Raw genomic sequence first — 25,752 nt, 5'->3', positions numbered from 1 at the left:
ACAGCTATAACATTTTCCTTTTGACACAAGTGGATAAAATTTGCCTCTGGGGTGGATTTAGTCTACAAATTGGACTTAACTTTGTCATTAGCAGACATCCAACACCAGAGGGCGTTCACCCCCTCCGTACTTGACTCCACAAACCAGGAGAAAAACCTCTGGGTATGTCTGTGGGCTGCTGGGGTAAACAGAGCTGGAGCTACCCGCTTCCTCTCTGCTTTTTCCTAGGTCACTTTGGGGGCCAAGGGTCACTTTCATTTTAAAGAAAAAATGGTCATAATATATAAAGTAAAGCATTGTAAGACTTTCCTCTTGTGGGAGTTAGAATATGAATCTGTAACCTAAATAAAATTATGGGCTACGGAAGGGGAAAGACACAAAACTACTGTTTTTCAAAATAAAGTTACAAATGTTTTAATGAAATTCATCATAACTTATCAGTTTATGAACAGCAGACTGCAGCGTATTAACAAGAGATGAAGGGGAAAGAGCAGGCCATTCCTCAGTATCGAGCCTTTCCACCATGGAGCAAAACAAGAGGGGGGGGCAGCAATGTGGGGCTCAACTCCTCCAGCCCAAGAGACTAAGCTGCACAGGCAGGTGGTCCAGTCCCACCCACTCCTGCCTCAAGTCCCACCACAGTGAGGATGGAAAGGAAGCAGGGCCGGGCTCATCACTAGGGAGTTGGTCCCAAGCACTGTTGGTTGCCAGGGTCTAGAGATGCTGTCCATGGTTGGATTCTAACACAGCATTCCCATTTGCTGCCCCCCCCCGCCCAAGGCAGCTATGTACACAGAAAGGCAGGGGGGCTGTGCCACAGCAGGACAGTCCGGTTTGCAATGTAGCCTGTAAGGCACTGAACATGGAGCACCCAACCCTTACCTCCTGGAGAACTGTGGAGAGATGGACACCAAACAAAACTACCCGAAGTGGCTGGAGTGAGAGGCCATGGAGGGAAGACGAGCCTCAGGCGGTATGTGTGGATGGATGAAGGGCACCACCCCATCACTCAAGGACAGCCATCAGGAGGTGCAGCTCACGGAAGGCACTGCCATGGCGGCCACTGAGTCCAGATTTGTTCTTGATGATGTTGCTGATGTTTTTCAGCTGCTTGTAGCACAGGCGGCATTTGTGAAGCCTGTCAATGGGAAAGAGAGACTGGGATGAAGGAACGGAGGGGCTACCATGACTGATCAACATCCACCAATATTTTATTAATATTATTTAGATGCCCTGCTCTTCTGCATTTCCCAACAAGAAAAATACCGAACTGTTAAATTCAGAACATGCTCTTGAAGCAGCAGCAGCTAAACAAAAGTAAAGAGCATGGTAGATAAACAAACAAAAAGGTTCTTGGAAAACAGAGAAGGCATGTGATCGGTTTGGCCCAACGGGAATATTAAACCCACACCACAACTAAAAAGGTCCAGCTTTCAGTGCATACCTGCTGATTGCTAGCCAGTGCAAGGCAGCAGCAAGGCATACAGGCTTTACTGGCAGAAGTCAAATGAGATTTTCCCCTTCTGCACCCCCCCAGTAGATAGAGGCAGTTGTGTGGGAGGGAGCCCAGATATTTCCAGCCTAAAAGCAACAAACTGGAACTGTTCAAGATTCTGTGGGCAAGTGTGACCGAGCTAGCTGTGGGATTCAGGTTTGCAAGGAGGCTAAATTGGTACTGGGGACGGTTCTGATAGGATTTGCAACATAGGAACAGAAACAACAGGGATGCCACCCTACCTCTCTTCTCTGCTAATGTCCACCCCCACGGATGGCGGTGCAGCAAGGATGTCTGTGATCAGGGGCAGAAACCTCTGCAGGATCAACTTCAGAGAAGTGCAGCCTGTCTGGACGTAACTGACAAGAGAACAAGGAGAATCAGAATAGGACAAACGTTTTCACAGCTAAACCTAAAATGCAAGTGGAGAAGCAGGTGAAGGAGGAAGGGCAGAGCCACAGCAAAATCAGTTGTCCTTCCAGTTTCTTTTCTTGTAAATCTGGATGCAGGAAGGCTTTTCTGCTGGGCAGCCTGCATCTGCCCAGCAGGCTGCTGTTAAAAGCAATTGATGTTCACATGAACTGCTTCTCACCCAGTTCCTTCTTCAAAATGCAACCACACTGCTGCAGGGATTTCTGAATCACTTCCAAAAAACAAAACAAAACACCGGGGCAGAATTTGTGTGTGTACACGCACCCCTGGAGGGGGTGACACAATTGTATATAAGCGTCAACACAAAGTGATGTAAACATAGATGCTGCAACTACTCAGGTTTTGAAGTGGTTTTAATATCGGGGCAGAGGAATCACTCCCTGAAAACCACAGCTTGGTGGTTAGTAAAGCAAAAGAGGAAAAAACACAACATCCAACAGTCTTAGGAAACTCCTGCTTGAACTGCAAACTTCTCATGTTGGATGGTGGGGCAGCCAACTTTAGGATGGGCCCTTCTCAGTGCTTATTTCTTCTGGTGACATCCCCTCATGATTTAAAGCTTCAAACATGACACCAAATTTGGGCAGAGGGGGAACCCTGCCCAATATAAAAGTGCGCTGGGACCATGTCGACAGCAAAGTGGGCAATGGTCCCCTTCTGTTCAGCACCTGCAAAGTGAAGTTGTGATAAGCCCAAAGCTGGCAGGCCTGCTTCCCTGCTGGCCCACCTCCAGGCCTGCAGAGATGCTTGGGCAAGTCACAACCCCACTCCCTCCAAGAATAAGAAAACCCCACTCCCTCCAAGAATAAGAAAACCCCACTCCCTCCAAGAATAAGAAAAATGTACAAGACATTAACACACAGGTGTGCAGCAGCTACTGCCACTTCATCAGGACCATCATCAAATACAAGTTGACAAAACTCTCAAAAGCTGCTGGCTACAGCTAGCCAATAAAGCACTTGACTGATCAGGCACTCTTCTTACTCAAGGACGTACATTTGTCAGAAGACTCACCTTTCATATTTGCTTTGCAGAAGTTTCTCTATCTGAGGCAAGATGACTGTGCACAGATCCAGCTTCCAAAGAGACCTGGAAAGAGAATACAGGCTCCAGAGAGATACCCCAACCCCTGCCCTGCAACAGCAAACCCCTCTGACCTGCAGAACACTCCAGAGACCTTAGCCAGAGAGCAGCTGCTGGTCTCGGGCTAGATGGACCTCATTCAGGACAAAGAAGCTTCATTTGCTCACCCCAAGGCAGAAAGGAGCCAAAGGATGAGACAGCGGATGACTCTCAGCCCAGGGAGTCCTCATGAGGGAGCTGAGTTATGCCATGGCTCCAAGCTCAGCACAGGGCTAGCAGGTGTAAGCACCAGGTGGCACCACCAAGTCCCACACAAGTTTTCATGGGGCAGGACATGGGGGCTGCCAAGAAAAAGGCCTGGGATCCTGTGGGTAACTGTTGGCCACAACCTCCACTCAAGAAGTGAAGAGGCACTTGTAGGTTACCCAAGAAGAGAAGAGGATCCTGACCCACATGGCAGAAAGCATTCCCTTGAGGCAGGAAAGCAAACTGGAACTCACGCCTTCTGGTTGACGATGTTCAGGAGGTCCACCATAACGGAGAGGTCGTTGATGGCCACTGCGGAGTCCACAGATGTCTGAGAAAAGGCAAGAGAGGCAAATCAGGATGAGGGCAAGTCTCCTAGAGATAGACATCATGAAGGCAAGCCAAATGATGGTAAAGCAGAACGTCTTCCAAGGCTTTCAGCTACATCTATACACAGCCTTTGGCAGAGGGGATCAGCCATGCAGGTTTCAGCCCTTCCATCGGACAAAAGTGTCTCTTTATACACAGCAGGCTATATTTTGTCAAGCAAATAGGAACAGGGTCACCTGCCATGATGATGCTCTCTTAGGCAGGAAGAATTCAACCCAGGGAAGATCCTGCCTCAGGGGCTGTAAGAGCCATTTCTCATCCCGAAGCTCATCTCCAGACTAAGACAAGCACTGGCTGAGAAGCTGCCAGAACACACCAAGCCCCCCCCCCCCCCCCAGGGAGCAGCCAGCAGACATCTTGAGAGGGAGCATCCCCTAAAGGCCACTGAGGCACTTGACAGAACACCAAAAATTAGCACAATTCTTTATGGGACTTCAAGGCTCAGGCGAGTGACAGGGATAATGTGGCCATGGAAATGCTCCTTCTGAGTGGAGAGCAAGCAGGCAGCCTCCGCTAGTAGGAATGGCATCCACAAGAGAGAATGTGAATGCCTATTCTGAGCCTGTGTCACATCTTGAGTTACGGGATCTCCTTGCAGGTCACAGTCCTGCCACCCACCCCACTGCTGAGAATGGTTCTGGGCTACTTCCTTGTCAGGTAGAGCAAGACTGTGTGGAAGCCCTCTCCTTCCAGCATGGGAAGGTGAGATGCTGCTGATTACACCATCATAACCAACTTGTGGAATGTATTCCTACTGCAGACTCCCCACCCCCACCCTGAGTTTCAAATATTTTGGCCTGAATAAAGGGATGTGTTGGCTGCCCAAGGTCAGCAGGAAGAACAGGAGCCTTCTTAAAAGGCACAGGGCCTGCTCCCAAAGCAGCCCCTCTCCCCAGCTGGAGCAAAAGATGCTCATTCATCATCTGCATCTCTCTTGGTCAACTGATAACAATGAAACTTCAAGCTTTTTGTATCCAAGTTGACAGTGGTGGGAGGTTTGAGATCTGGACCTGCTAAGCCCAAAGCCCCTGGCACTGTGCTGCTTAACAAAGGCAACAAAAAGGCCACTTGCCTTGATGTCTCCAGTGCTCCACACGGCCCTCACGGTGTCCAAGTTCTTGTGGCGGCTGGTAAGCACCACGCACATGGTCTCGTGTCCCTTCCGGATTTGGGACATGGCCTCTTCATCCACAATCTCCGCCAGGTTTTGGTTGTTCACAGCCTGCAAGGACAGAAAGGAAAGAGAACTTGGCATTGATGGTCTAATTTGTACAGTGGTGCCTCGCAAGACGAAATTAATTCGTTCCGCAAGTCTCTTCGTCTTGCGAGTTTTTCGTCTTGCGATGCACGGTTTCCCATAGGAATGCACTGAAAATCAATTAATGCGTTCCTAGGGAAACCGCCTTCAGACCAGGTCCGGGGACAGTCTGTCCCCGGACCTCTTCTGAAGGCTGGGGGGGGGGACAAGGGCTTTTCTTCCCACCCCCAGCATTTTAAAAAACCCCGGGACAGCGGAGGACTTCTCCGCTGTCCGGGCGATCTTAAAATGCTGGCGGGCGGCATTTTAAAATCGCCCCGGGACAGCGGAGGACTTCTCCGCTGTCCGGGGCGATTTAAAAGCCCCTGGGAAGGCGGGCAGGGGGGACAAAGACTTTCGCCCCCCGCCTTCAGAAGGTGTTCCCGCCCCCCGCCCCGCTTCGGAGCACCGGGAGAAGCGATCTCCCCGCAGCCCCTTGCTTCAAAAGAGGTCCGGGGGCAGCGGGGAAGAAGCGCTGCGCTTCCCGCTGCCCCCGGACCTCTTTTGAAGCAAGGGGCTGCGGGGAGATCGCTTCTCCCCGCAGCCCCTTGCTTCAAAAGAGGTCCGGGGGCAGCGGGAAGCGCTTCCCGCTGTCCCCGGACCTGGGGCTGCGGGGAGAAGATCGCTTCTCCCCGCCGCCCCTTGCTTCAAAAGAGAAGACCCGCTGTCCCCGGGGCAAGCTTCGTTTTGCGAAGCAAGCCCATAGGGAAATTCGTCTTGCGAGGCAACTCGAAAACGAAAAAACCTTTCGTTTTGCGAGTTTTTCGTCTCGCGAGGCGTTCGTCTTGCGGGGTACCACTGTAATGTATTACATACACAAACACATAAATTATACCTTTTTGTATAGTTTATTACAGTTTTACTTAACACAACTAGAGGCACAAACATTACTGTTAAAAGAATAGAACATATTAGGTCTATCACTACAATTGGAAAGATGGGGATGCTGGGCTGTGAATTCTTTTCTACTGTCTCCTTGATAAGATTACCTTTGATTTGTCCAGAATGGCTGGCTGGCTCTACTTTTTGTCTTGATTCAATCATACTATTTACTACCCAACCAAATCACTAGCCATACAATTAAATTATTTGTACCCTAGCTGAGAAATATCTAAAGTGTTTAGCCAGGGAGGGGATCTGCTACCATCCATGCTCTTGCTAAAGGCTAGTTTCTGATGTCCTTCCATCTAAACATTATCCCTTCTTTTGTGGACCAGTTTACCTGCGGGATTGCCTTACCCCATCTGTGAACTTTTGACCACTTTGATCTGTGGAACTGGCACTGTTACAAGGGCCACAATACAAAATTGCTACTTTAGTGCAGCAGCACCCACACTTTGGAACTCCCTGCCTATTGACATAAAGAAGGCACCTTCACTGTCCCCTTTTTGACACCTGCTAAAAAATTCTGAAGCAGCCAAAGAGCAGGGTATGCAAGACAGGCAAATCACTAGACTTTCCTCCCTGCCCAGGTGACAGCCACTTGTCGTTCCCAATCCCTCTTCTACAGGGAAGAAACTTACTGGCAAAAAGTCAGAGGCCTTCAGCCCGATAGGCTCATTCCTGGCTGCAGGGATCACAGATGGCTCAACCTTGGTCTTGGGGGTCGAGGATGCTATTGGCGACCTCTGAATAGGGTCAGGCTGCTGTGGGAAGTGGAGATGGAGTCAGGGCAGACACACCTAGGCTGTAAGCTTTGATACCATATTTGCAACCACCTGGCTATACTGAGCACCACATACTGAGCACCACTGATCGTCCATGGCATGTCAACAAAGGACTTGATGCATTCCTCCTTCATTTTCTAAGCAGACCCACTAGAGGCTATTGGCAACTTCTGAGTGGTCAGCTCCAAGGCACCTGGAGCACTTCAAATGAAGTTAAGGATCAGGTGCAAGATAGGATCTGCTCAGGAAATCCCTGGGTCTCATCTTGCCCCCCACCCCACCTCCACCACATTTGGCTGTAAGAAAGAAGCTTGCAGGGAATTCCAACCACCAGAATCAAGATCTGCAGGGGAAGGCCTTTCAAAACCACTTAGAGGTTTTGGCAATTAAGTGGTGTGTAATTTTTTTAATAAAAAAAAAATTATAGTAATTAAAAATTCCTCCACTGAGCCCAGCCTTTCCCAATCTGGAGCCCTCCAGATGTTTTGGATTACAACTCCTTTACAAATAATGGGAGTCGTAGTCCAACACACCTGGAGGTTGGCAATGGCTGGTCTGGACTTCCTTGCTTAGAACACAGTGACAGGCCACTGCCTCTTTTTCATGCTGCTAGAGCAGGGTTTCCCAAACTTCGGCCTCCAGCTGTTTTTGGACTACATTTCCCATCATCCCTGACCACTGGGCCTGCAGGCTAGGGATGATGGGAGTTGTAATCCCAAAAGAGCTGGAGACCCAAGTCTGGGAAATCCTGGGATAGAGGCACCATTATTTCTGGAGCCAGGATGGGGGAAAGCAGGAAGAGGAGAGGGCACACCAATGGATGCAAGGCACTTACATTCTCTTGGCTTGGCAACGGAGTCGGAATATCTGCCACTTGACTGAGCCTTGAGGCTTCTTTGGCAACCATGGGCTCTGAAGGGAAGAAAAACTATGTTTTCTTACTATCAAGACTGCACAAATAGTGGCAGCAGGCGAGAGCTCTGCCCTAGAAGTCAAAGACCCTGGGCTCTATGGCCCTGGGCTCAAAGGCTCCTGCCACTCCCACCCAAGACAGTCCACGGCTCTTTTGCCCCAAGGGCAACACGCTGCCCTTTGGAGGCAAAACTGAAGAATCCGAACTCGAGAAAAAGATAACTCATAACTTCCCCCAGCAACGTAGACATTGTAAATGTCCATGTGAAGCCAGCAATACAGTAGCTGTATGGAGATCTTCTCTGGTTCTTTCTCAATACTTGAAAAAGAAATTCCAACTCACCATCCTCTGGAGGTGCAGGAAAAGGTTCACTCTTGTTAGGTGGAGTTCGAGCTGAAAAAGACAAAAAAATAAAGCGCCCAACCTTGCACTCCATTTAAGTTACACAAGAAATTAGAGGATCCTGTGGTCTCACCTTCATGAGTCTACAGCTTGTTTCCACTATGGCAGTAACACTTCTGCATTACAGGTAAAGAGATTAATAAATATTTCTCCCTCTGAGGAAGAAGAAGTGGGTACAGTTATGCCTCTTCACTCCTTCCCACATTTCTTTTCAAGAGACGGCAACAACCATTCCATGTGCTAAAGATGCATCCTGGGAATATTGGGTAGGATTCAGACTAAACTAGTTGTACTTAGGTTCCACTGAAATCAATGGGACAAGTTAATAATGACTTCAATGTGACTTATGTTCAGCTAGTTAAGTATGGCTCCAAATCGCAGTGTTTTGGTGTGGGGCTTTTTGCTGGTGGGGGTGGGGGCAGTGTAAGTTATATTTTCAGATGTAAATTCTCACTGTGGACTGCCCTCAGATGTATTTGTACAAAAGATGGTGTGCAAATACTTTAACAAATACATGTTGAAAACTTAGATGCTAGTACTCTACCTCTAAATGACTGACCATGCCAGAACACAATATTCAGTAGCAAGTTGTGAACCTAAGATTGCCCCTTGAAAGTCTTTGGAGGCAACGGTAAATTAAAACAACTGTGGGAGAGTCACATGCTTGTTCACAACTGCCACACAAAGATTGAATATTACAAAATGGGGAAAACAGCACAAGACACCTTGGTTTGCTTTGTGGCATCACACAAATTACTTCAGCAGCACTCACTTATGGGATTCTTTGGCTGGAAGATCTCATTGTAGTCTTCTGTGTTCTGGATCTCCGCTGTGGATTCCTTATCTTCCCTGTCGTCCTCACTGCTTGGACTGCGCCTCTCGCTCTCTGAGTTGTGTTTCATTCTGTCATTAAACCACAGATATAAGAATACCAGAACAGCCCTGAAGCCAATGGGGGCTAATAATAATAATAATACCCCGCCCATCTGGCTGGGTTTCCCCAGCCATTCTGGGAGGCTTCCAGTACATATAAAAATGTCAAACATTAAAAACTAGCCAATGATGGCTGAATGATGGAGGTGGAGATGCTCCTTCAGCTATATCTGAAACCCAGCGTCCTATTTTCCCCTGAATGGCCAACTGGATGTCCACAAGCAGGAACCAAGAGCAAGAGCAGCCCTCTCCCCTCTTAGGATTCCCAGCAACAGGTATTCAGAGGCATTCTGCCACCAACAACATTGCCACCGTGGCTAGTAGCCACTGATGGCTTTATCTTCCATGAATTTGGCTAATCCTCTTTTAAAGCCATGCACAAAAAAATAGGCAAACAAGTTTTTCTTAGAAAAATCCCCCAGAACCAATGGAGGGGACCACACAGAAACCACTGAGAACATCCCTTTGCTTTCAGTTTCCATCTCTAAATCCTTTGGCATACAGGGGCTGCCACCTCTAAGAGGAGTCTTCCTTCCTTGCCTTTGGGGTTTGCTGCATGTCGTCGTTGGCCTGTCGTAGATGCGTCGAAGGGAAGAGCCTGCAGGCAAGGGCTGAGTGAGAGGCTTGTCATCCCGGATCAGTCCACGGGTGCCAGGCCCACATTTTGTGACTCGGCTGAGGTCCACCACAAAGGAAGAGACTGTGCTTTGTGTGAAAGAAACACCAATCTGTGAAGAACAGAAAAGAAGTCATGTTCTGTGCAAGTCAACTTTACATTAGGTTTGCAGCCAAAGTGCTCTGGGAAGTCAACAAGAATCCACCTTGGCAACCATGTGAGGGGAACGGGAAGCAAATTCAAAATGAAAACTACCAAAAGACATGAGGAGGAGATGACTCGGGGTCCATTTGCAAGAGTCAGGGGCCAAGTGTGCACTAGGAATGGCCCTGCCATGCTACTGCCAGTGTCAGAAGCACAACTTGTGGCATGTCCACTTGTTGCACCCACTAGCAGAGCAGGAAACCCAAGTCCCTTCCTGCCCCTTCAGTCACTCACCAGTTGATTGTTACAGATAGACAAATCAGCCACCTTGCCCCAATTCACCAAGACCACATCAAAACAGCGCTCAGGCTCCCAGCCATACACTCTCAGGGTATCATGGCAGCCAGCATACAAGCAGCAGCCATCGGGGTTAAACAGCACACACCTGAAGGGGAGAGGGGAAAAGTGAATGTGCAGGTCATCCAGACACGGGTGCAAAACAAGGTGTGCCACTGATATTCTATGTCAGGAGATGGTCACAATCTCTGCTAGCCTTTAACTGCATGCGTTCCTCGCTTCGGCCGCGTGGCCAAACCAGAGCTTGGAACTGAAAGAGCATTAAGAGTCTGGGATCCCCACAGCAAAGTCACACAAAGCAAGAACATGCCCTCATGCCTCTTGACACAAATCACTGCCCAAGTCCGATGTACCTGACAGGAGTGGCCTCCTCTTCAATGCAGCTCACCACCTGGAACTTCTCCAAGTCCCAGAACCTGACCGTTCTGCAAGACAGGGGGGAAAAACACCTGTGTGATCTCCTAGGCCCAAGGCAAGCAGGAGTTAATCCAACACTTCATTATTTGTTGGTCTTTGTTTCTAGCAAGAGTCTGTGGGCCTAATAAAAATAAGGATGGAGCACAAAAAAACAAACAGGTGTAGATGAGTGTCTGGGATTCCAGGCAAGGAACAGAGCACTCAGTTACTCTTGTCTGTGCCCAGCAGAGAAACCAAGTGGGCTGCCAGAGGAGGGAAGCCCCCATGTCTGTAGGTTGGGGGAAGAGGAAAAGAGATCTCTGTTCCTCTTTTGACAGCTCTTAGCATGCTAGGAAAAATTAGCAGGCTAGTAGCTTTAACTGGGCTAACACACAAGCTTGCTCTAGCCATGACCAGCCAATAGATCTGTGACAATGATGGCAACCTCATCAGAAACTCCTCAGACGTTCTTAAAATCACATGGCAGGACCTAAGAGCAAAGGTGTCCAGAGGCTAGGGCACTTTGGGATTTAAAAGGAAAACACAGCACTCTGAAGTGCCCAGAAACCAACTGGTAACCAGGGCAGCTCTGTAACAACCACTCTCTAAGGTCAGTCCCAGCTGCTGTGTTCTAAACCAAATAGTTTGTGAGCTATGTAAAACACTTCCCTGCAATGACCGAGACCAAATATTTTATCTTACACAAGATGGTGCAGCAAATATATCTGGTGCAGTTGGGGAAAGGCACAGCTGCAGCAGTAGTACTGAGTCAAATATCACCCCTGAGCAGCAAACCTGTTCCTTCAGAAGGGGCGGCAAGGCCATTCAGACAGATTTTACACCTACTCTCAATAGGCCCACTGTTCATCTACACCCCCATTTGAACCTGCTTCAGTTCATCCAGCCCATTTATCCAGCATCATTTCAGAGACTCTATAGTCTCACCAAGGTTCAAGGAAGAGAAAGAAGATTGAGAGCCATCAGCATATACCAAACTCCAAAATCTAGCATGCTGACATCTACCAAAAGCTTTGTCATAATTCAAACAACACGAAAGACTGAATTTTGGGCAAAGCATGGGCAATATTATGACCTTGTTCTAGGTTCCAGAAGAGGATAATGAAGAGATCAGAAGGGCCTCCCTAGACAGGAAATTCCAAAGGTAAGCTGTTCTAATCATCACCAACAATTATTCCAATTCCACAAATGAAAATATAAATATCTGCAGGAAATAATTGCAAGTTGCAGATGAGTCACATCACATGCTATTGTCCACCACTTATTTCCCAACAAGATTTTACCTGTCAGAGCTACCAGAGGCCAACAGGTATTCATTGGGATGGAATTCTACAACGTTGACTGGCCCCGTGTGTCCTGTGAACTCGAACATGATCTTCCCAGCAGCCAGGTCCCACAACTAGATAGAGAAAGAACTTTAAAGTCTTGAGGTTGCCCAACCCCATTCCTGATTGTTTGGCACAAAAGAGCACCTCTTGGTGTGGCAAGCAGCCAAAACTGCGACAAGGAAGGAAGGTGAATGCCAAAGGGGTCTGGCAAAATCAGGCCAGTACCTTCACGGTGTGATCGTCTGCAGACGACGCCAGCCATTTGCCGTCAGGACTGAATCGGAGACAGCGGACAGCTTGAGTATGGCCCTGTAAAGGCAAAACAGACCCAGTTCATTCCTAGCAGAGCTTGGCACTCCCAGGATTAAATAATGGGTCACACACGGGAAACATGAAGGCTGAGCATGTCTCACAACAGCTGTAATGTTGTGAAATTACAATATAGCAAGAGAGAAAATACAATCCCTTAGACTGCCTTTGCCAACCTGGCACCCTCCAGATGTGTTGGACTGCAACTCCCATCAGCTCCAGCCAGAATGCAAAACATCTGAAGGGCACCAGGTTGGTCAAAGCTACATTTTAGACATAGCCAATATACAGCCTCAAACATTTCTAGTAAGGAAGCAAAATGAGATTGGATAGGGAAGAGCTTAATGATTTGCCAAGTACTTGGGCTCCTTTTGGAGGGAGGGGAGCCTTTCTCAACAGCTGTGAGGGACAGCTGGCATGTTAGAGACCAGATGAGGGCTCCATCAACAGTGGAAAGAAATCATGAACTTTGGAGGATAGGAGTTGAGCACAGAAAAAGGGTTTCCCTGGAAACGAGTCAGAGACAGCTAGAAAGACAGGAGGAGGAGAGGTTGTATTTTGGGAAGAGGTGCAGGGGGTGCTATAGTTCAGTGAGTTAGTGCATGCTTTTCAATTGGAGGGCCCTATTTTTAAAAATAATGCAAGGTGGATGTGAAGGTCAGTACCAAAGTACAAAAGAGATGAGAAGATATTAACTTGCAAGATTAATGGCATCAAGCCTCTCTGGGCACCTTCAAGAAACAGTACCCAATGGACCCCTCTCCCCACTGGCCCTTCCTTTGGTTGGGTGGGGCCTGAGGGCTGGCAGCCAAAAAATGTAGACCCTGTTTATGTAATAGACGCTGCAAATTTTGTAAACTGCCCAGAACCTGTGGGTGGGATTGCCTCAATGAGCTCTCCAAACTGAAACACTGTAGCAACTGGACATGGAATAACTTCCAGAGGCAGAAGGAGATTTGAGGGGTGCCCTGCAGACAAAATAATATGCTTTCCTTCTTACCTTGTACCTGAAGACGCAGCCCTTCCTCCTCACGTCCCAAAGCTGCATGAAGGAAATGGACAAAAGCTTTACAATGGCAACTTGGAAGTGTCTTGAAGATCTTCAATTAAAAAAGTCTCCAATTAAAAAAGTCTTGGGGTTGAGGGACATTTTCTTAAGAGTATGCAACTATTTGAATTTCAAAAACAGGATGTCAGCTGAATTGCAGAATACACACAAATGAGGTCTTGGGTGCACTATCGGTTCATAATTAAAGGGCTGGGAAGAGCTCTGCCCACACCACTGGAAAGCGGCTTCTGGTCCATGAGAATATTGCTGGGCTGCATGAACAACTGTTGTTGTTTAGTCATGTCCAACTCTTTGTGACCCCATGGCCAGAGCAGGCCAACAACTACTCTGACTTAATACAAAACAGCTCCTTACATCCACTGATATGCAGCCCTCTGGGTATCCTGCTGTTCTGAAATACACATGCAGGGAGTGAGGGAGACTCAAAAGTCTTACCTTAATGTTGGTGTCCATGGATCCTGAAGCTACAAATCCTCCAAAAGGATGGAAGTCTAGGCTGCAGATATTTGCTTTGTGGCCCATTAATGTACGGAGAACTGGATGGGAAAGGGAGGGCAGGGAATTGAGATGCAAGCATGGTCTAAGAAGATGCAGGATTGATAGTTTTTCAGTTCAAATCAGATTTGTTATTTCAATGGTTCAGTAAAATTCTTTTTAAAAAAAATAATCGGGTTTAGAATGAAATCAGAAAATCATACAAATGTTTTAACGTTTCCCTGTAGAGTCTCTTAAAATAGAAATCACAAGCATCTACCAAACACATCAAATTAAAACCTGTTTTTCTATGAAAGTAATGGAGGAAAGATTGTTGACTGCTGAGGTTAAGCACTGTAAACATAACACAAATGGATAAATATTATTGGGGGAAATTATAAAGATCTGAGTGCAAACAAAACAGTTCTTCTTATTCATAGGGCTGGCATCTGAACAGTACCAACACCTCCCCCACCTAGGTGGAGGAAGAGGTGCCCCTGCAGTTTTCAAAGTTGAGCATATCGTCCTTCCTTGTGTGCTTGCGCTCTCTCATTCTCTGCTCTTTGCTAAGTAAGGGGCTGCTGGGCAACCTGAAAAGTGGTAGAAGAATTGGCTCTGAACCTACTTTTGGCAGCTTCCAGATCCCAGATCCGAATGGAGCCTGACTGGGACCCCGCAACAATCAGCTCTTCATTCGTATTAATCTTCACACTCTCCACGGGTGTGGTGTGACCTGTTAGACTCTGGGCAAAATGAAAAAGCAGCAGTGAATCATCTGAAGATGGCCCACTCCACAGGAAGGCATGCAACAACAAGGACAGCTAGGATGTTTACACTCATCACACCACAAGTAGTGAAATGATTAGGTGAAAGCCACGTTCAAAGCCGTGGACAGACACTGAAGTTTCAGTATTCCAGCAAGAGCAGAAATTTGATTCCTTCCTATGTTCACCAGAGGCCCTCCTTCAAGTGTCTCTTTCTCACACACGTCACCTGGTGTCAAACTGGACCTCCTTTATACACCCAGTGAAGACTTATTCATGTTACAACAACTGGTCATTAATTGACTAATAAAATCCAGCAGAATATACACTCAGAAGCACCTTCCCCACAGAGCTTTGCTGCAATAGTGGGAATCCCCATGCCCCATTGCAGGAAGGTTGAGGCAAAGGCCAAGAGCCATATAGAGCTTGGCCACCACATTAAGTGCTTCTTAATGGTGCACTAAGCACATCACCCAGAAATGCAGGTTTATGGCTAGATGTCTACCTGCACAAAAGTAAATTCCACTGAGTTCAGCAACTTACTCCTAGATATGTGTATAATGAATTGCAGCTCCATCAGCTAGCATGAAATGAAGCTGCATCACAAACTTCCCACAAACTATGCAGTAGTACAAAGAACATCACTCTCTGTACTGCAACAGTCGAAATGCCCACTCTAGATTCAATTCTGCAGCACTAGTAAGTTACCGTACAAAAAACGAGGGGCAGGAGTGGAAGAGGAGAGAAATGCCCTTTTCAAAAAGTGCAGGGGTTGGATCGGAACAAAAATCATTCAAAAGAAAAACTATTTCAAGCTGGCCATTGCTGTGGAAAGGGATACCATTGCAGCTTTTTGGCCCTTCCAAGTCAAAGGATTACACATATATTGGGTTCTACAGCCACAGCTCCTAAGGCAGCCACTCATACAAGTCTCAATAGCTCAACTTAGCTCCTCATAGGTCAAAATACAGGGGGCAAGGTGGTGGTGGAGAAAATGTCTCCAGATCTGCATGAAAAACAAAGGAAGGACACTTGACTGAAGCCCTGCTAATGTCAGATCCAACTACTTCCTGGTTTTTGAAGAGACCAGAATGTCATATTTAGGCCTGGGCGATGTATTGATACATCACCCAGGACCATTTCAAGGGCCAGAGTGCAATGGCGCCTTTACCTGGTAGTACAGTGGTGCCTCTAGTTACGAACTTAATTCGTTCCGGAAGTCCATTCTTAACCTGAAACTGTTCTTAGAGGTGTGCTTTCACTAATGGGGCCTCTCGCTGCTACTGCGCCGCCGGCACATGATTTCCGTTCTCATCTTGGGGCAAAGTTCTCAACTCGAGGTAACTCTTCCAGGTTAGCGGAGTTTGTAATGTGAAGCGTTTGTAACCTGAGGCATTTGTAACTCGAGGTATTACTGTATATCCTGAGCAGCAGTGCCTGCAATATACTGCTGGGTGAAGGTGCCATCATGCTCTGTCCCTCAAACTGAGGGAGGAACAATCCACGAGGCGCCAGTCAATGCAACTTGTTCTTCTCTCAGCACTTTGGCCTTAACTGCACTGTACTTTGGCTCACTTAGGTGTATTTAGCCAAATTACTGAAAGCACAGATTAAAATAAACCTCCCTTCTCATGTTTGATCCTGTATAGAAAGGAGGGTGGCTAAAGCTAATGCCAGAGGTTGCTCCCTGACTCACATTGCCCACAAGCAAAGAGAAATTAGCCAATCCTTACCATAATGCAGTTCGGCTTGTTAATTGACCAGATATTAACTCGACAATCATCTCCACCAGTTGCAAGGAGCCGACCTGAGCTTTTGCCCAACACAAGTGAAGAAACATTGCTGCTGTGAGCAGTGATTTCCTCTATACAAAAAAAGCAAACGCAGACATGAGCACATTTCATCACCACATCTCTCCCATTACAGCCCCACACAAAAATCAATACATTTAAGCTGGCATTTACTGATGAGGTATACGTGAACAGGTACACATATCTGGTATGTATTGTAGCTTTTTAAGCTAATTATTCTATGTCCACTTGCCTGAATGTAAGCCCTTCTGGCCATAGTAAGATTTTTTAAATATAATTCCACACAAGACACTAAGTCATCAGCTAAGCAGCTGGACCAGGTACCTGACTCCAAGTCTGATGCTAGTGATCAGGAGAACACTGAAACCCAAGCTGTCAAGCAGGAGTGGAAGACAAAATTGCAGGCACTGAACACATCCCGTTTATAAACGCAGACGAGTGGACTTCACTTACGCAGCTTCCAAGCTGTCTTGGTGGCAACTGCAGCTGCCATTGCAGTGATTCTCACACAGCTACAGAAAGCAGTCTTCTTTTTTCTCCCAAAGCTCTGTTTTCATCAGCATGTGTGGGGCTCAACCCCCCAGATACAAGGTTCAAGTTTCTGAACTGTCCTGCAGCAGTCAAGGCGATGGCACTTTTATTTTTAAAATATAAATATGTCTCCTAGGCTTATTCAGTGGCCTATTTCTTCCAGAATGCAAGCAAAATCCCAGGAAGCAGTCATTAAAGTTACCTAGGAGGAAAGTGTTCATTTTAACCAGTTCAGCTAACACAGCAGAAAAACAAACTACATTAAAATAGAGCTTAGCAGGTTTCTTCATTTATCTTTTTTTTTATAACAATAACTTAGAACAGGTGCAGTTGTACCTCGGAAGTTGAACGGAATCCGTTTGACTTCCAAAACATCTGGAAACCAAGAAGCTCCTGCAGCCAATCAGAACCCACGGAACCCACGTTGGATGCAAACCGAAATACTCACGTCCGGGTTTGCGGCGTTTTGGAGCCAAAACGTTCGACTGGTAAGAAGTTCGACTTCCAAGGTATGACTGTATTTCCAGAATTGGGCTGCATACAGTATTAGTCCTCCTCAGAGTATACCTACTGAAATTGATGAATATGACTAAGTTAGGTACGTTAATTGTACTGGATATATTCCAAGTAGTACTTGGCTGGATACAACCCAATTATGTTTTTTAACATGGAATGTAAGTGATCAGGAACTCCTACGGTACTTTTCTGTGTATCTTCCAATAACAATAAAAGGTACTTTTGTCATTACATCAATGATCAATAAATTAGAGCAGACTTTGACAACTTGGTGTTATTCAGTTGCTTTGGGATACAACTAGCACATCTATTGGGAGTAGTTGCAGAGACAGACAGTGGGGCACAGAATTGATCCTGAAAGCAGGATCCCTAAAACTGACAGGTAGCCTTCAAAAATACACTTTGTTCACAGCCTCCCTCCAGGAGGGAGTTAACTCTTGTCTGCATGCTCCACTCCTCAATTTACTGTCAAATTTCCACCCACACATGTAATTTCTAGACTGAGGATTACTACCCCATTGTACAGAACTGATGAACTGGCTCTGTTACAGGTGGCATATAATACTTATTCCACATTGGTAAGAAATCAATATTTTAGTGTGGTAGGGCCCACACTTTCACAGTACTGTTTTTGGCACCTGCTAATAACATGTCTGCTTAAGCAAGCCTACCCATGTACGCATGATGCTGACACATATTTTAATTATTATTTTTTGTTTTTGCTTACTGCCAACCTTAATTACTTTTCAATGTTTTAAAATATTGCCTCTGTTTACTAATAACTGCAGTGCTTTATTCTTTTTGTAGAACACTTCGAGCTTTTGCTTTTATAATCAAGCAGCACATAAATTTTATGGAACAAATGCGTGTGTGCTGCATCCCTACAGGTGTTAGGCAGGATGGAGTTTTTATGGGTGACATAGGCGAGGTGATCTCAGCAGCTTCTCAGAAGAGCCTTGTTAACTGGATCAGGCTAAAGGCCTATTTAAGACCCAGAAACCAGATCTCGCCCCCCCTCCCCCAGAACCCCACAAAGCAGGGCACGAAGGCAGCGGCCCTCTCCCAGTCAGCACCTCCTAGCCACCCGTGTTTAGAGCAAGTGACTCGAATCCGAGGGAGCCAGCCGAGCTTGTGAACATTCCCACCCCCACCCCGCAAAGTGCTGTGGGCAGCAGATCCCATTCAGCCCCCAGGAAACCCCTTCTCTTAGATCAGCCAAGTCTTCCCTGGGAGAGAAAGATCCCACCCATCCACCTCATGCGCTGCCCGGAGGAGAAGCAGCCCTCTCCCCTCCGGCGAGGCCTGGCCGGGACCTCCCAGGCACACACCGCCGGACAGGCGAGCACCTGCTCGGGGGAGGGAATGTAAACAGGCCGCCGCGGCCCCGGGTGGCAACCCGAAGGCCTTCCCGGGCCAGCCGCCGCTCCAGGGAGGTTTCGGGTGGGGGCTGCTGCGGCTACCCACGGCCTACCCCGACGTGAGGCCCGTCTCGGCCGGCCTTGCTTGTCTCCTACCCGCGCGCTCCTCCGTCTGAACGGCTCTCAGTGCTCTCCGCCTCCACCACCCGCTCCCATCCCCCACCCTGATTGGCTGCCGCTTGACAACCGGAGCCCTGGCAACTCACCTTAACGTGGCCCCGCCCACCTTTCGCACCCCTGACCAATCACGTCCGCCCCTCGAGCCTTCCGGCTCGCCAATCAGCCCAAAGCCCGCCTTCCCAACACAACCGAGGCCCCGCCGTCGTAATTTGTTTTCAGAGCCCGCCTCCACCCGCCCGACTGGCCAATTGCTACGAAGGCTTCGAAGAACGGCGGGGAGAGGGAGGGAGTTCCTCTGATACGTATACTATAGACTGAAGGAAGGATGTAGAGTCGCGCGCACTGCGCAGCTCCCGGGTCAATTTGAGATTTTTCGTTGCAGGCTTTGCTAGTCGAAGCCGCGTCTGTGCTGCGAGTGAGCGCCGACTTGGGAAGAGAGTGGCGAGCAGGCCCCTTAATTAGCACGGTCTTTGCTGCAGCCTGACGTGATGTAAACTCACAAAATTATGCATAGGGCGGAGAAAGTAAAGTTTTCCTCCCTCTTCCGTCACGCTAGAAATTGATTGGCACACTCTTCTCTCTCTTATACACACATAAATTCTTTCACTGTAGTCTAACCCGTTTAACTGGCTGGAATTTTAAAAACTCGGAAGTTTCTTAGTCACACCGGGATATGGACTACTCTACATTTAATGATCTGCATTCATGTACGGGAGCTTCCGAGGCCGCACAGGGGCAGCCAATCGGTGCAAAGTATTGGTCCTTTTGCTCCCATCAACCTTTGCGTCGCGGCCCACTTTTCGCGTGAGGCTTAGAAGCCGCTGCTGCCGCTCCCTCCGCTGGCATGTCGGTGGTTTTCGTGCCGGAGAAACTCCGAGGCAAGGCGGAGGTGAACCAAGAGACGTTGCAACGGGTGAGCGAAAGGGGCGGGCGCCACAGAGAGAGCGGAGGGGAGCGTCGCTCACGCAGCCATCCTTTTAACTCCCGTACGCCGCCATAGGAAAGGCAAGAACGTCGGGAGGCGTCAGAGCGCCGCTCTACCTTCCTCTCTCTCTGTTTTCCTGGCCAGGTTCTTTGTATTGGGTTAGTTCGTCGGTTAGAACCGGAAGTGTCTGTGCCATTTCATTCCCCGCCTCTTGCAGGCTGCGTGAAGATGGTCCGGGCTGCTTAAAAGCTGAGAGCGTGACGTCAGTGACCCTGGGCAGTGCACTCTGTACATTCTCAGGGTTGGCCGAAATCAGTGGCTCTGCGCAGGTCGGCTCCTTCACTCTCCTCGATCGTGATTGCTTAGCGAAAGGCCATAACCAAGTACAATAAAAAGAAAGATGACTAAAACAAATGAATAGCATAGTCTGCTACAATATCCTATATCTTTTGCAGTAACAGTAAACTCTTAACGTTACCAAAAAGAAAACTCGCCGTTTAATATTTAAGTCTTTAGTTGAGGACTGAAGTTGACATTCTTTTAGTACCGGATATTCTTCATCCACCACTTTAATAATCTGAAATCAGGGGTCATCAGTAGGCCACCTGTGGGCACCATGGTGCCCTTAAAATTGCTCCCTGGTGCCTTTGAAGCCTCTGACCACCCACCCACACACTGCCTCATTGATCGTGAGATGGTAGTTCACAGTACCTATGCTATAAATCATCCTCAAAATTATCCAGTGTAATTGTTAAGTAGTTGTTCTTGAACAAGTTTCAGTAATATGCAGTTGATCCAGTGCTGTTGTAACTTTCAGCTGCTTGAAGAAAATGACCAGCTGATTCGATGTATTGTAGAATATCAGAATAAAGGAAGAGCTGAAGAATGTGTGCAGTAAGTAAATTCAATCTAAGAGTCGCCTATTATGCATTTTTCAGGACTTCATTTTTGTATTTGCTTGATTAAAGCAAACAATCAAGTAATTGTTTAGAGAGCTTGCGTGTCTCATTGCAAGACGTGGGTTTGAATAAATCTCATTGGTCCTGAGCAAATTTACAGGGGAGGTGAAGGAGAATTGAAATCAGGCACATTGTTGCTGAAATGAATGCAGTTAGTCTGTAAAACACAACCAGACTGTGCAAATCTTGTTTATTTCGCTGAATTTAATGTGGGAGGTAATAGCTTACAGATGTACCAACCCCTTCTTCTTGGCAGCCCTAGACTTCTGAAAGGCCATTGTAATAGTGGCTGTTTTATTTTAATTTTATTTCCTAATAATCCCTAACATTTTCCCCTTTTGCTGCCACTGCACAAGCTTGATGATTTTATAGAGCTGTGTACCACAACAGCAAGATCTTCCCTGGTTAGACACTGCTAGCTCAGACTTCATCAGTGTGAATGTAAAGTTAGAATGATGTGCTCCAGTGTGCAATATTGCCCACTCATCTATGCCTTTGCAGTAATTAAGTGAGCATTAAACATCATTAAACAAGGGCAGTGTTCTCGAAGCTACCAACATGAGTTTGACCAAACTGCGGGAGGCAGTGGAAGACAGGAGTGCCTGACGTGCTCTGGTCCATGGGGTCACGAAGAGTCGGACACGACTAAACAACAACAAAACAATTGACTTAATTAGTATTTTTTAAAAAAAACATTTCCTTCAATTTAAAAATAAAATACTATCAGGAACAGGGGAAAGAAGCTAAGAGGATTCAAAAATATTATTGGCTTCATATTAATTAACAACTCTTCCCTTCCCCCTGCTTTCTCAAGTATAAAGTGAGCAAAATAGAGACCTAAATCCTACTGTCACTTATATGCTGGCTGCTAGAGCAATTCTGTTATTTCAGTTGCCCTAAGGAATCTCATTCTTCTTTTTCTCTGTTACAGACACCAGCACACACTGCACAGAAACTTGATTTATTTAGCTACTATTGCGGATGCATCTCCCTCTCCGAATGCAGGGAAGACTGTTGCAGACTGATACTATGCTCCTTGGCACACTTGTGAATCCTTGAAGGAAATGGGGTGTGAATCTGGAAGATCCATTAGTCCCCTCCTCTTTAACGGAGAGGAATAAATCCAGCACCTGATGGAAAGCCAGCTGAATTGTGCTTCCTTAACAGAACACATTCCTGCCTTCATTTCATCCTCTTTGCCATCAACTAGTAAATGCCATTTGCTTTACCCCCACCTTGGGTGCAAAAGGAAAAATGACATAGTGCACTGCATATTCCTTCAGCTACAATGTCGCTGCTTAAAAGGTCAAGGTTGATGGGTATTATTATCAACATTTGCCATTGCCTCAGAGCATCAGTTCTCAAGGTGACATTACATTCTAGCCCAGTGACCCATGAAGAAGGTTGGTAAAGAAGGGGTACTTAACATTTTTACATTAAAATCTTATTTCGGATATGGTGAAAAGAGCAAGAGATTATAACAATGTGGTGGTGTATGCAGTTACCCGTTAGCGCTTGGAAGAGAGAATTGTCACATGCCTACTGACAAAACACCTCCTTTTGCCTCTTATTTGTATGGAATTAAACATTATCACTCGTAAAGGGCACTGCTAAGCTTTGATTACTTTAATGTGTATTCCTTTTCTGTAGTAAAAACCATATTGATCCTGATACATACATGCAGTAGAGGAAAAAATAAAGATATTTCAACTGGCTGTTTTGAACCACTTAATATTTTCAGATCAATCCATATCTCCATAGTTCTCAGTGTGCTTTTATGAAGTATTTTCTTTCCCTCCTGGACTGCTAAGGTTCTAGCAATGTTTTAAATGTTTCTTGCTAGTACTTACTGAAAGATTCTAGGCAGTGAACTGAGGTTTTCCCATGGATTCTTAGGGAAAGGATAGCTGGTTTTGTAGCTTAGCATGAGTTGTTTTCCTCAGCCAATGCCCTCCAGGTGTTTTGGACTAAAACTCAACGGCTCCAGACAATATAGCTGTGCTATCCAGGGTTCATGGGAGTTGAACTGTCTGAACTGTCTGAAAGGCTGCAGGTTGGGTAAGATTGCCTCAGTAATAACACTTTATGAATGAGTGACGAAAGAGCACCACAGCTGCTTTGGAATGCAGAGGAGCTAGTGCATTGCTGCTTTTCACTTAGAATCATAGAATTGTAGAGTTGGAAGGGACCTCAAGGGTCATCAAGTCCAACCCCCTGCAATGCAGGAATCTCAACTAAAGCATCCCTAACAGATGGTCATCCAACCTCTGCTTAAAAACATCCAAGGAAGGAGAGCCCACAACCTCCTGAGGGAGTCTATTCCTCTCAAAACAGCTTACTGTCAGAAACACCCAGAATTTGCTTGCTCAGTTTATAGCTCCCTTTTATTATTGCTTAAAACTACTTTCCTTGTTTGCTGTAGCCCCAGCTATCTCCCCTGACTAGGCAAAGTAGCTGCTGCCAGAGCACACTTAATTGTAAAAGAGGACTGATGGCATGGGGGATTTCTCTTCTTTTAAAAAAGAAAAAAGAAACCTAAAGCTATACAATGTAAAAGGAGCATAGTGAGTTGATGTGAAGTAGCAACAGCAGCTCATTCTATCACTGAAGCTGGTGATGCAAAGCCTCTCCTACTACATTTGCAGTGCTGGTGGAATGGACCCCTGCCCCCCTGGACCAGGAGTAGTATAAAATGGGAGCTCTCCCCCAACCATGCTTATTAACTAAAAGTTTCTAAGTTATGTTTCCAGTCTATGGTAACAAATGAAAGCATACTGATACAAAGGGGTTTCATGTTAGAAATTGTTTTTACTCCCAACTTACAATGAAGGCCACTACACAACACACTCGAGCCAGAGGCAAAGCACCTGTTAATCTTCCCCGAGATGAAGGGAGGCATTCTCTAGCCTCCGCCACTGGCCTCGGGGCCCTGGGAGGCTGTCCATGGCAGCTGTGCAGTTCTTTGCAGCACAGCTGTAGGATACAGCCATACAACAGCTGCATCTAGAATGAATGCACTCTTCAGCAATTCCGTATCATTTGGTATCCTGCAAGTGGAGCAGATCCAGGTATTGTAACTTAAAACATACATTTTCAATGTTCTTTAAACATTAGATTCTGGAACTGCTGCTAAATTCACATTGATTGCACCTGATAATGCAGTGAGGTACCCCAGGCAGAATGCTGTATTGTAGCTGGGCAATCAGACCTGTTCTAAAGCAGAGTGAGGCAAGAAGACAATAGTACCTAACTAGTTAAGGCAGTGGGATCAAATAACATTCTGCCATTTTGAATCATGAATTTTCCAATAATAAAACCAAAACTATTTGTCGCAAGTCTGTTAAGCCTGTTAAATTTGGATGAGAACAAGGGCAGAAAGATGGTGGAAAGTGAAGACTTAAATGAACAGAATAGTTGGCGAGGTAAGACATTTACTGCTTACATGGTATGGAACTTAAGTGCTATAGATGCCCACATACTTAAGTGAAACATCAGTACAAGATGCTACACAGGACAGATTGGATAGGTTTTGAGGATATAGAGTGCCCATATCAAGCCTTGAATGAGGCAGTGAGACTTCAAAGTGACAATAGGAGTTCTAGATACTCATCAATGCTGGTCAAAAATTTCCTTCCTGAAGCAGAGACTTATCCTTCCTGCTCCAGGTCCGACATCTGAAAAAGCTTTGCCACACTATTTATAGACAGCTGTTCTTGCAAACATCTATATTCCTGTCCCTCACCACTTGTGCTGTTGCATTATGGGACCAGCTATAGTTCTGGTACCAACCACACTAGTTACCAATGCCTAAGGGGCAGCCTTTCAACTGAATGCCATCCTATCAGTCCCAGCCAGCCCATGTGAGCTGGCTGGAGTTGAGAGTTCTAGTCCAAAACATCTGGATGAGACAGGCTGAGTGAGACCTATAGACAATATACACAATGTCTGCTAGGTAGTAAAGCTTGAGTTAGGAATCCAGATACATTTCCATTCAGAAAATGTGTCCACATAGCATGTGTTTCATACCCTACACTCGGTAGTATTAAGACTGTGAGCCAGGCATGGCCAAACTTTGGCCCTCCAGATGTTTTGGGACTACAATTCCCGTCATCCCTGACCACTGGTCCTGTTAGCTAGGGATGATGGGAGTTGTAGTCCCAAAACATCTGGAGGGCCAAGTTTGGCCATGCCTGCTGTAAGCATAGAGGATGCTAGGGACTGAGGCTGGCTTGGCCTAGGTACCAAGTCTAAGGGCTAGCTCAACAAAGAAAATTGATTTTGGAATGGTGTAGGTGAGGTTTCCAACGACGTCTGCAAATGATCCCACATCAGTTCTACACCCACATCAGAGCAGGAGCTACGGGACTTTTGGTTTCATGTGGCATTGTGAATACATACTCCTTGCCTATTACTTCATACTTGGTAAGTTAACACTGAAAGAGGCACCTGAATGAAAATCACTGGTATCAAAGTTACACTATGATAGCAGGCTGGAACCCACATGCTTGTGAGAAATTCAAGCAAGTACTTAATCCTTAATGACACAGGGAGGGGAGAAATCAGTTGTGTGTCAAGCAGAGGGAACTTCACAAATGCAGCAATGTTTTAAGGCACAAGAGCCTCATTTTTGTAAATAAGTAAAAGAATGAGGGATCAAAAGTGAGATAATATAAGTCTTTATGAAGGGATTCTGCCCCCCCAATCTAGACCGTGTTCTCTATCATGCTGTCTTGGCAGTAGTGGGAAAAGAGCTGGAGAGAACTCTGTTCCTGCCCTGGAGGCATCTAGGAGCAAGGGATGGTGCCTGCTTTTGCAAGGCCAGGATTCAACAGTTCCTTGCAAGGGGCCTGCCTCTGTCCAATAAGACTTTGGATTTTATTTCCCTACCACCACACACACAAGACCCTCATATACCAACCGCGATCCAGCTGCATCTAGAGTGAATGTGCCATCTTTTCAGTAATTCCACAATCATGCCTTATCCTCAAAGTGGGACAGACCTAGGGGTATTTCAGCTCGTATCTATTTGTGTCAATGTTGTAATTTGGGGGCTAGCAAGGAAAGCTCCACTGAAATTAACTTGCAGCTTGATGGTGCTCATTATCTTCAGCAGAAACCTTATTTTAACAAGATATAACC

The 25,752-nt window shown here is 46.5% G+C and overlaps 2 protein-coding genes across 5 annotated transcripts; one reads left to right on the top strand and one right to left on the bottom strand.

Annotated features, from left to right (window-relative positions):
- Positions 1-398: 398 nt before the first annotated feature.
- On the bottom strand, positions 399-18,785 carry KATNB1 (katanin regulatory subunit B1). 4 transcript variants are annotated; one of them, XM_081017021.1, is made up of 21 exons: positions 18,663-18,782; positions 17,124-17,245; positions 16,598-16,877; positions 16,067-16,197; positions 14,195-14,312; positions 13,531-13,631; positions 13,027-13,068; positions 11,943-12,026; positions 11,673-11,788; positions 10,329-10,400; positions 9,913-10,063; positions 9,399-9,586; positions 8,698-8,828; positions 7,866-7,916; positions 7,446-7,522; positions 6,467-6,589; positions 4,719-4,868; positions 3,511-3,587; positions 2,942-3,016; positions 1,738-1,854; positions 399-1,138 (listed from the first exon to the last, which is right to left on the bottom strand). In XM_081017021.1, the coding sequence occupies exons 3-21, from the start codon at positions 16,635-16,637 to the stop codon at positions 1,006-1,008; spliced, it is 1,977 nt and encodes a 658-aa protein (XP_080873147.1). In that variant the 5' UTR covers positions 16,638-16,877; positions 17,124-17,245; positions 18,663-18,782; the 3' UTR covers positions 399-1,005. The 4 variants fall into 4 exon arrangements, with proteins under 4 accessions (XP_080873147.1, XP_080873150.1, XP_080873148.1 ...); XM_081017024.1 differs by having other exon boundaries at positions 6,467-6,586; XM_081017022.1 differs by lacking the exon at positions 17,124-17,245 and having other exon boundaries at positions 18,663-18,785.
- A 695-nt stretch (positions 18,786-19,480) lies between these two features.
- SS18L2 (SS18 like 2) lies at positions 19,481-22,328 on the top strand. The gene is made up of 3 exons (XM_081017104.1): positions 19,481-19,642; positions 20,472-20,548; positions 21,545-22,328. The coding sequence occupies exons 1-3, from the start codon at positions 19,574-19,576 to the stop codon at positions 21,636-21,638; spliced, it is 240 nt and encodes a 79-aa protein (XP_080873230.1). The 5' UTR covers positions 19,481-19,573; the 3' UTR covers positions 21,639-22,328.
- Positions 22,329-25,752: the final 3,424 nt, after the last annotated feature.

Source organism: Podarcis pityusensis, assembly GCF_964106645.2.
Source record: "Podarcis pityusensis genome assembly, chromosome: 8".
Lineage (NCBI taxonomy): Eukaryota > Metazoa > Chordata > Lepidosauria > Squamata > Lacertidae > Podarcis > Podarcis pityusensis.
This window is presented reverse-complemented; position numbering and strand designations above follow the sequence as displayed.

Excerpts from the sequence above, each read along its gene's own strand:
- SS18L2 (XM_081017104.1), top strand. The coding sequence starts at position 19,574 with ATGTCGGTGGTTTTCGTGCCGGAGAAACTCCGAGGCAAGGCGGAGGTG. Across the intron at positions 19,643-20,471 it reads ACCAAGAGACGTTGCAACGG|CTGCTTGAAGAAAATGACCA; the intron begins GTGAGCGAAAGG and ends TGTAACTTTCAG. Across the intron at positions 20,549-21,544 it reads AGAGCTGAAGAATGTGTGCA|ACACCAGCACACACTGCACA; the intron begins GTAAGTAAATTC and ends TCTCTGTTACAG.
- KATNB1 (XM_081017022.1), bottom strand. The coding sequence starts at position 16,637 with ATGGCAGCTGCAGTTGCCACCAAGACAGCTTGGAAGCTGC. Across the intron at positions 6,590-7,445 it reads CGTTGCCAAGCCAAGAGAAT|CAGCCTGACCCTATTCAGAG; the intron begins GTAAGTGCCTTG and ends CACTTCCCACAG. Across the intron at positions 3,017-3,510 it reads AACATCGTCAACCAGAAGGC|GTCTCTTTGGAAGCTGGATC; the intron begins GTGAGTTCCAGT and ends TTCTCTTTCCAG.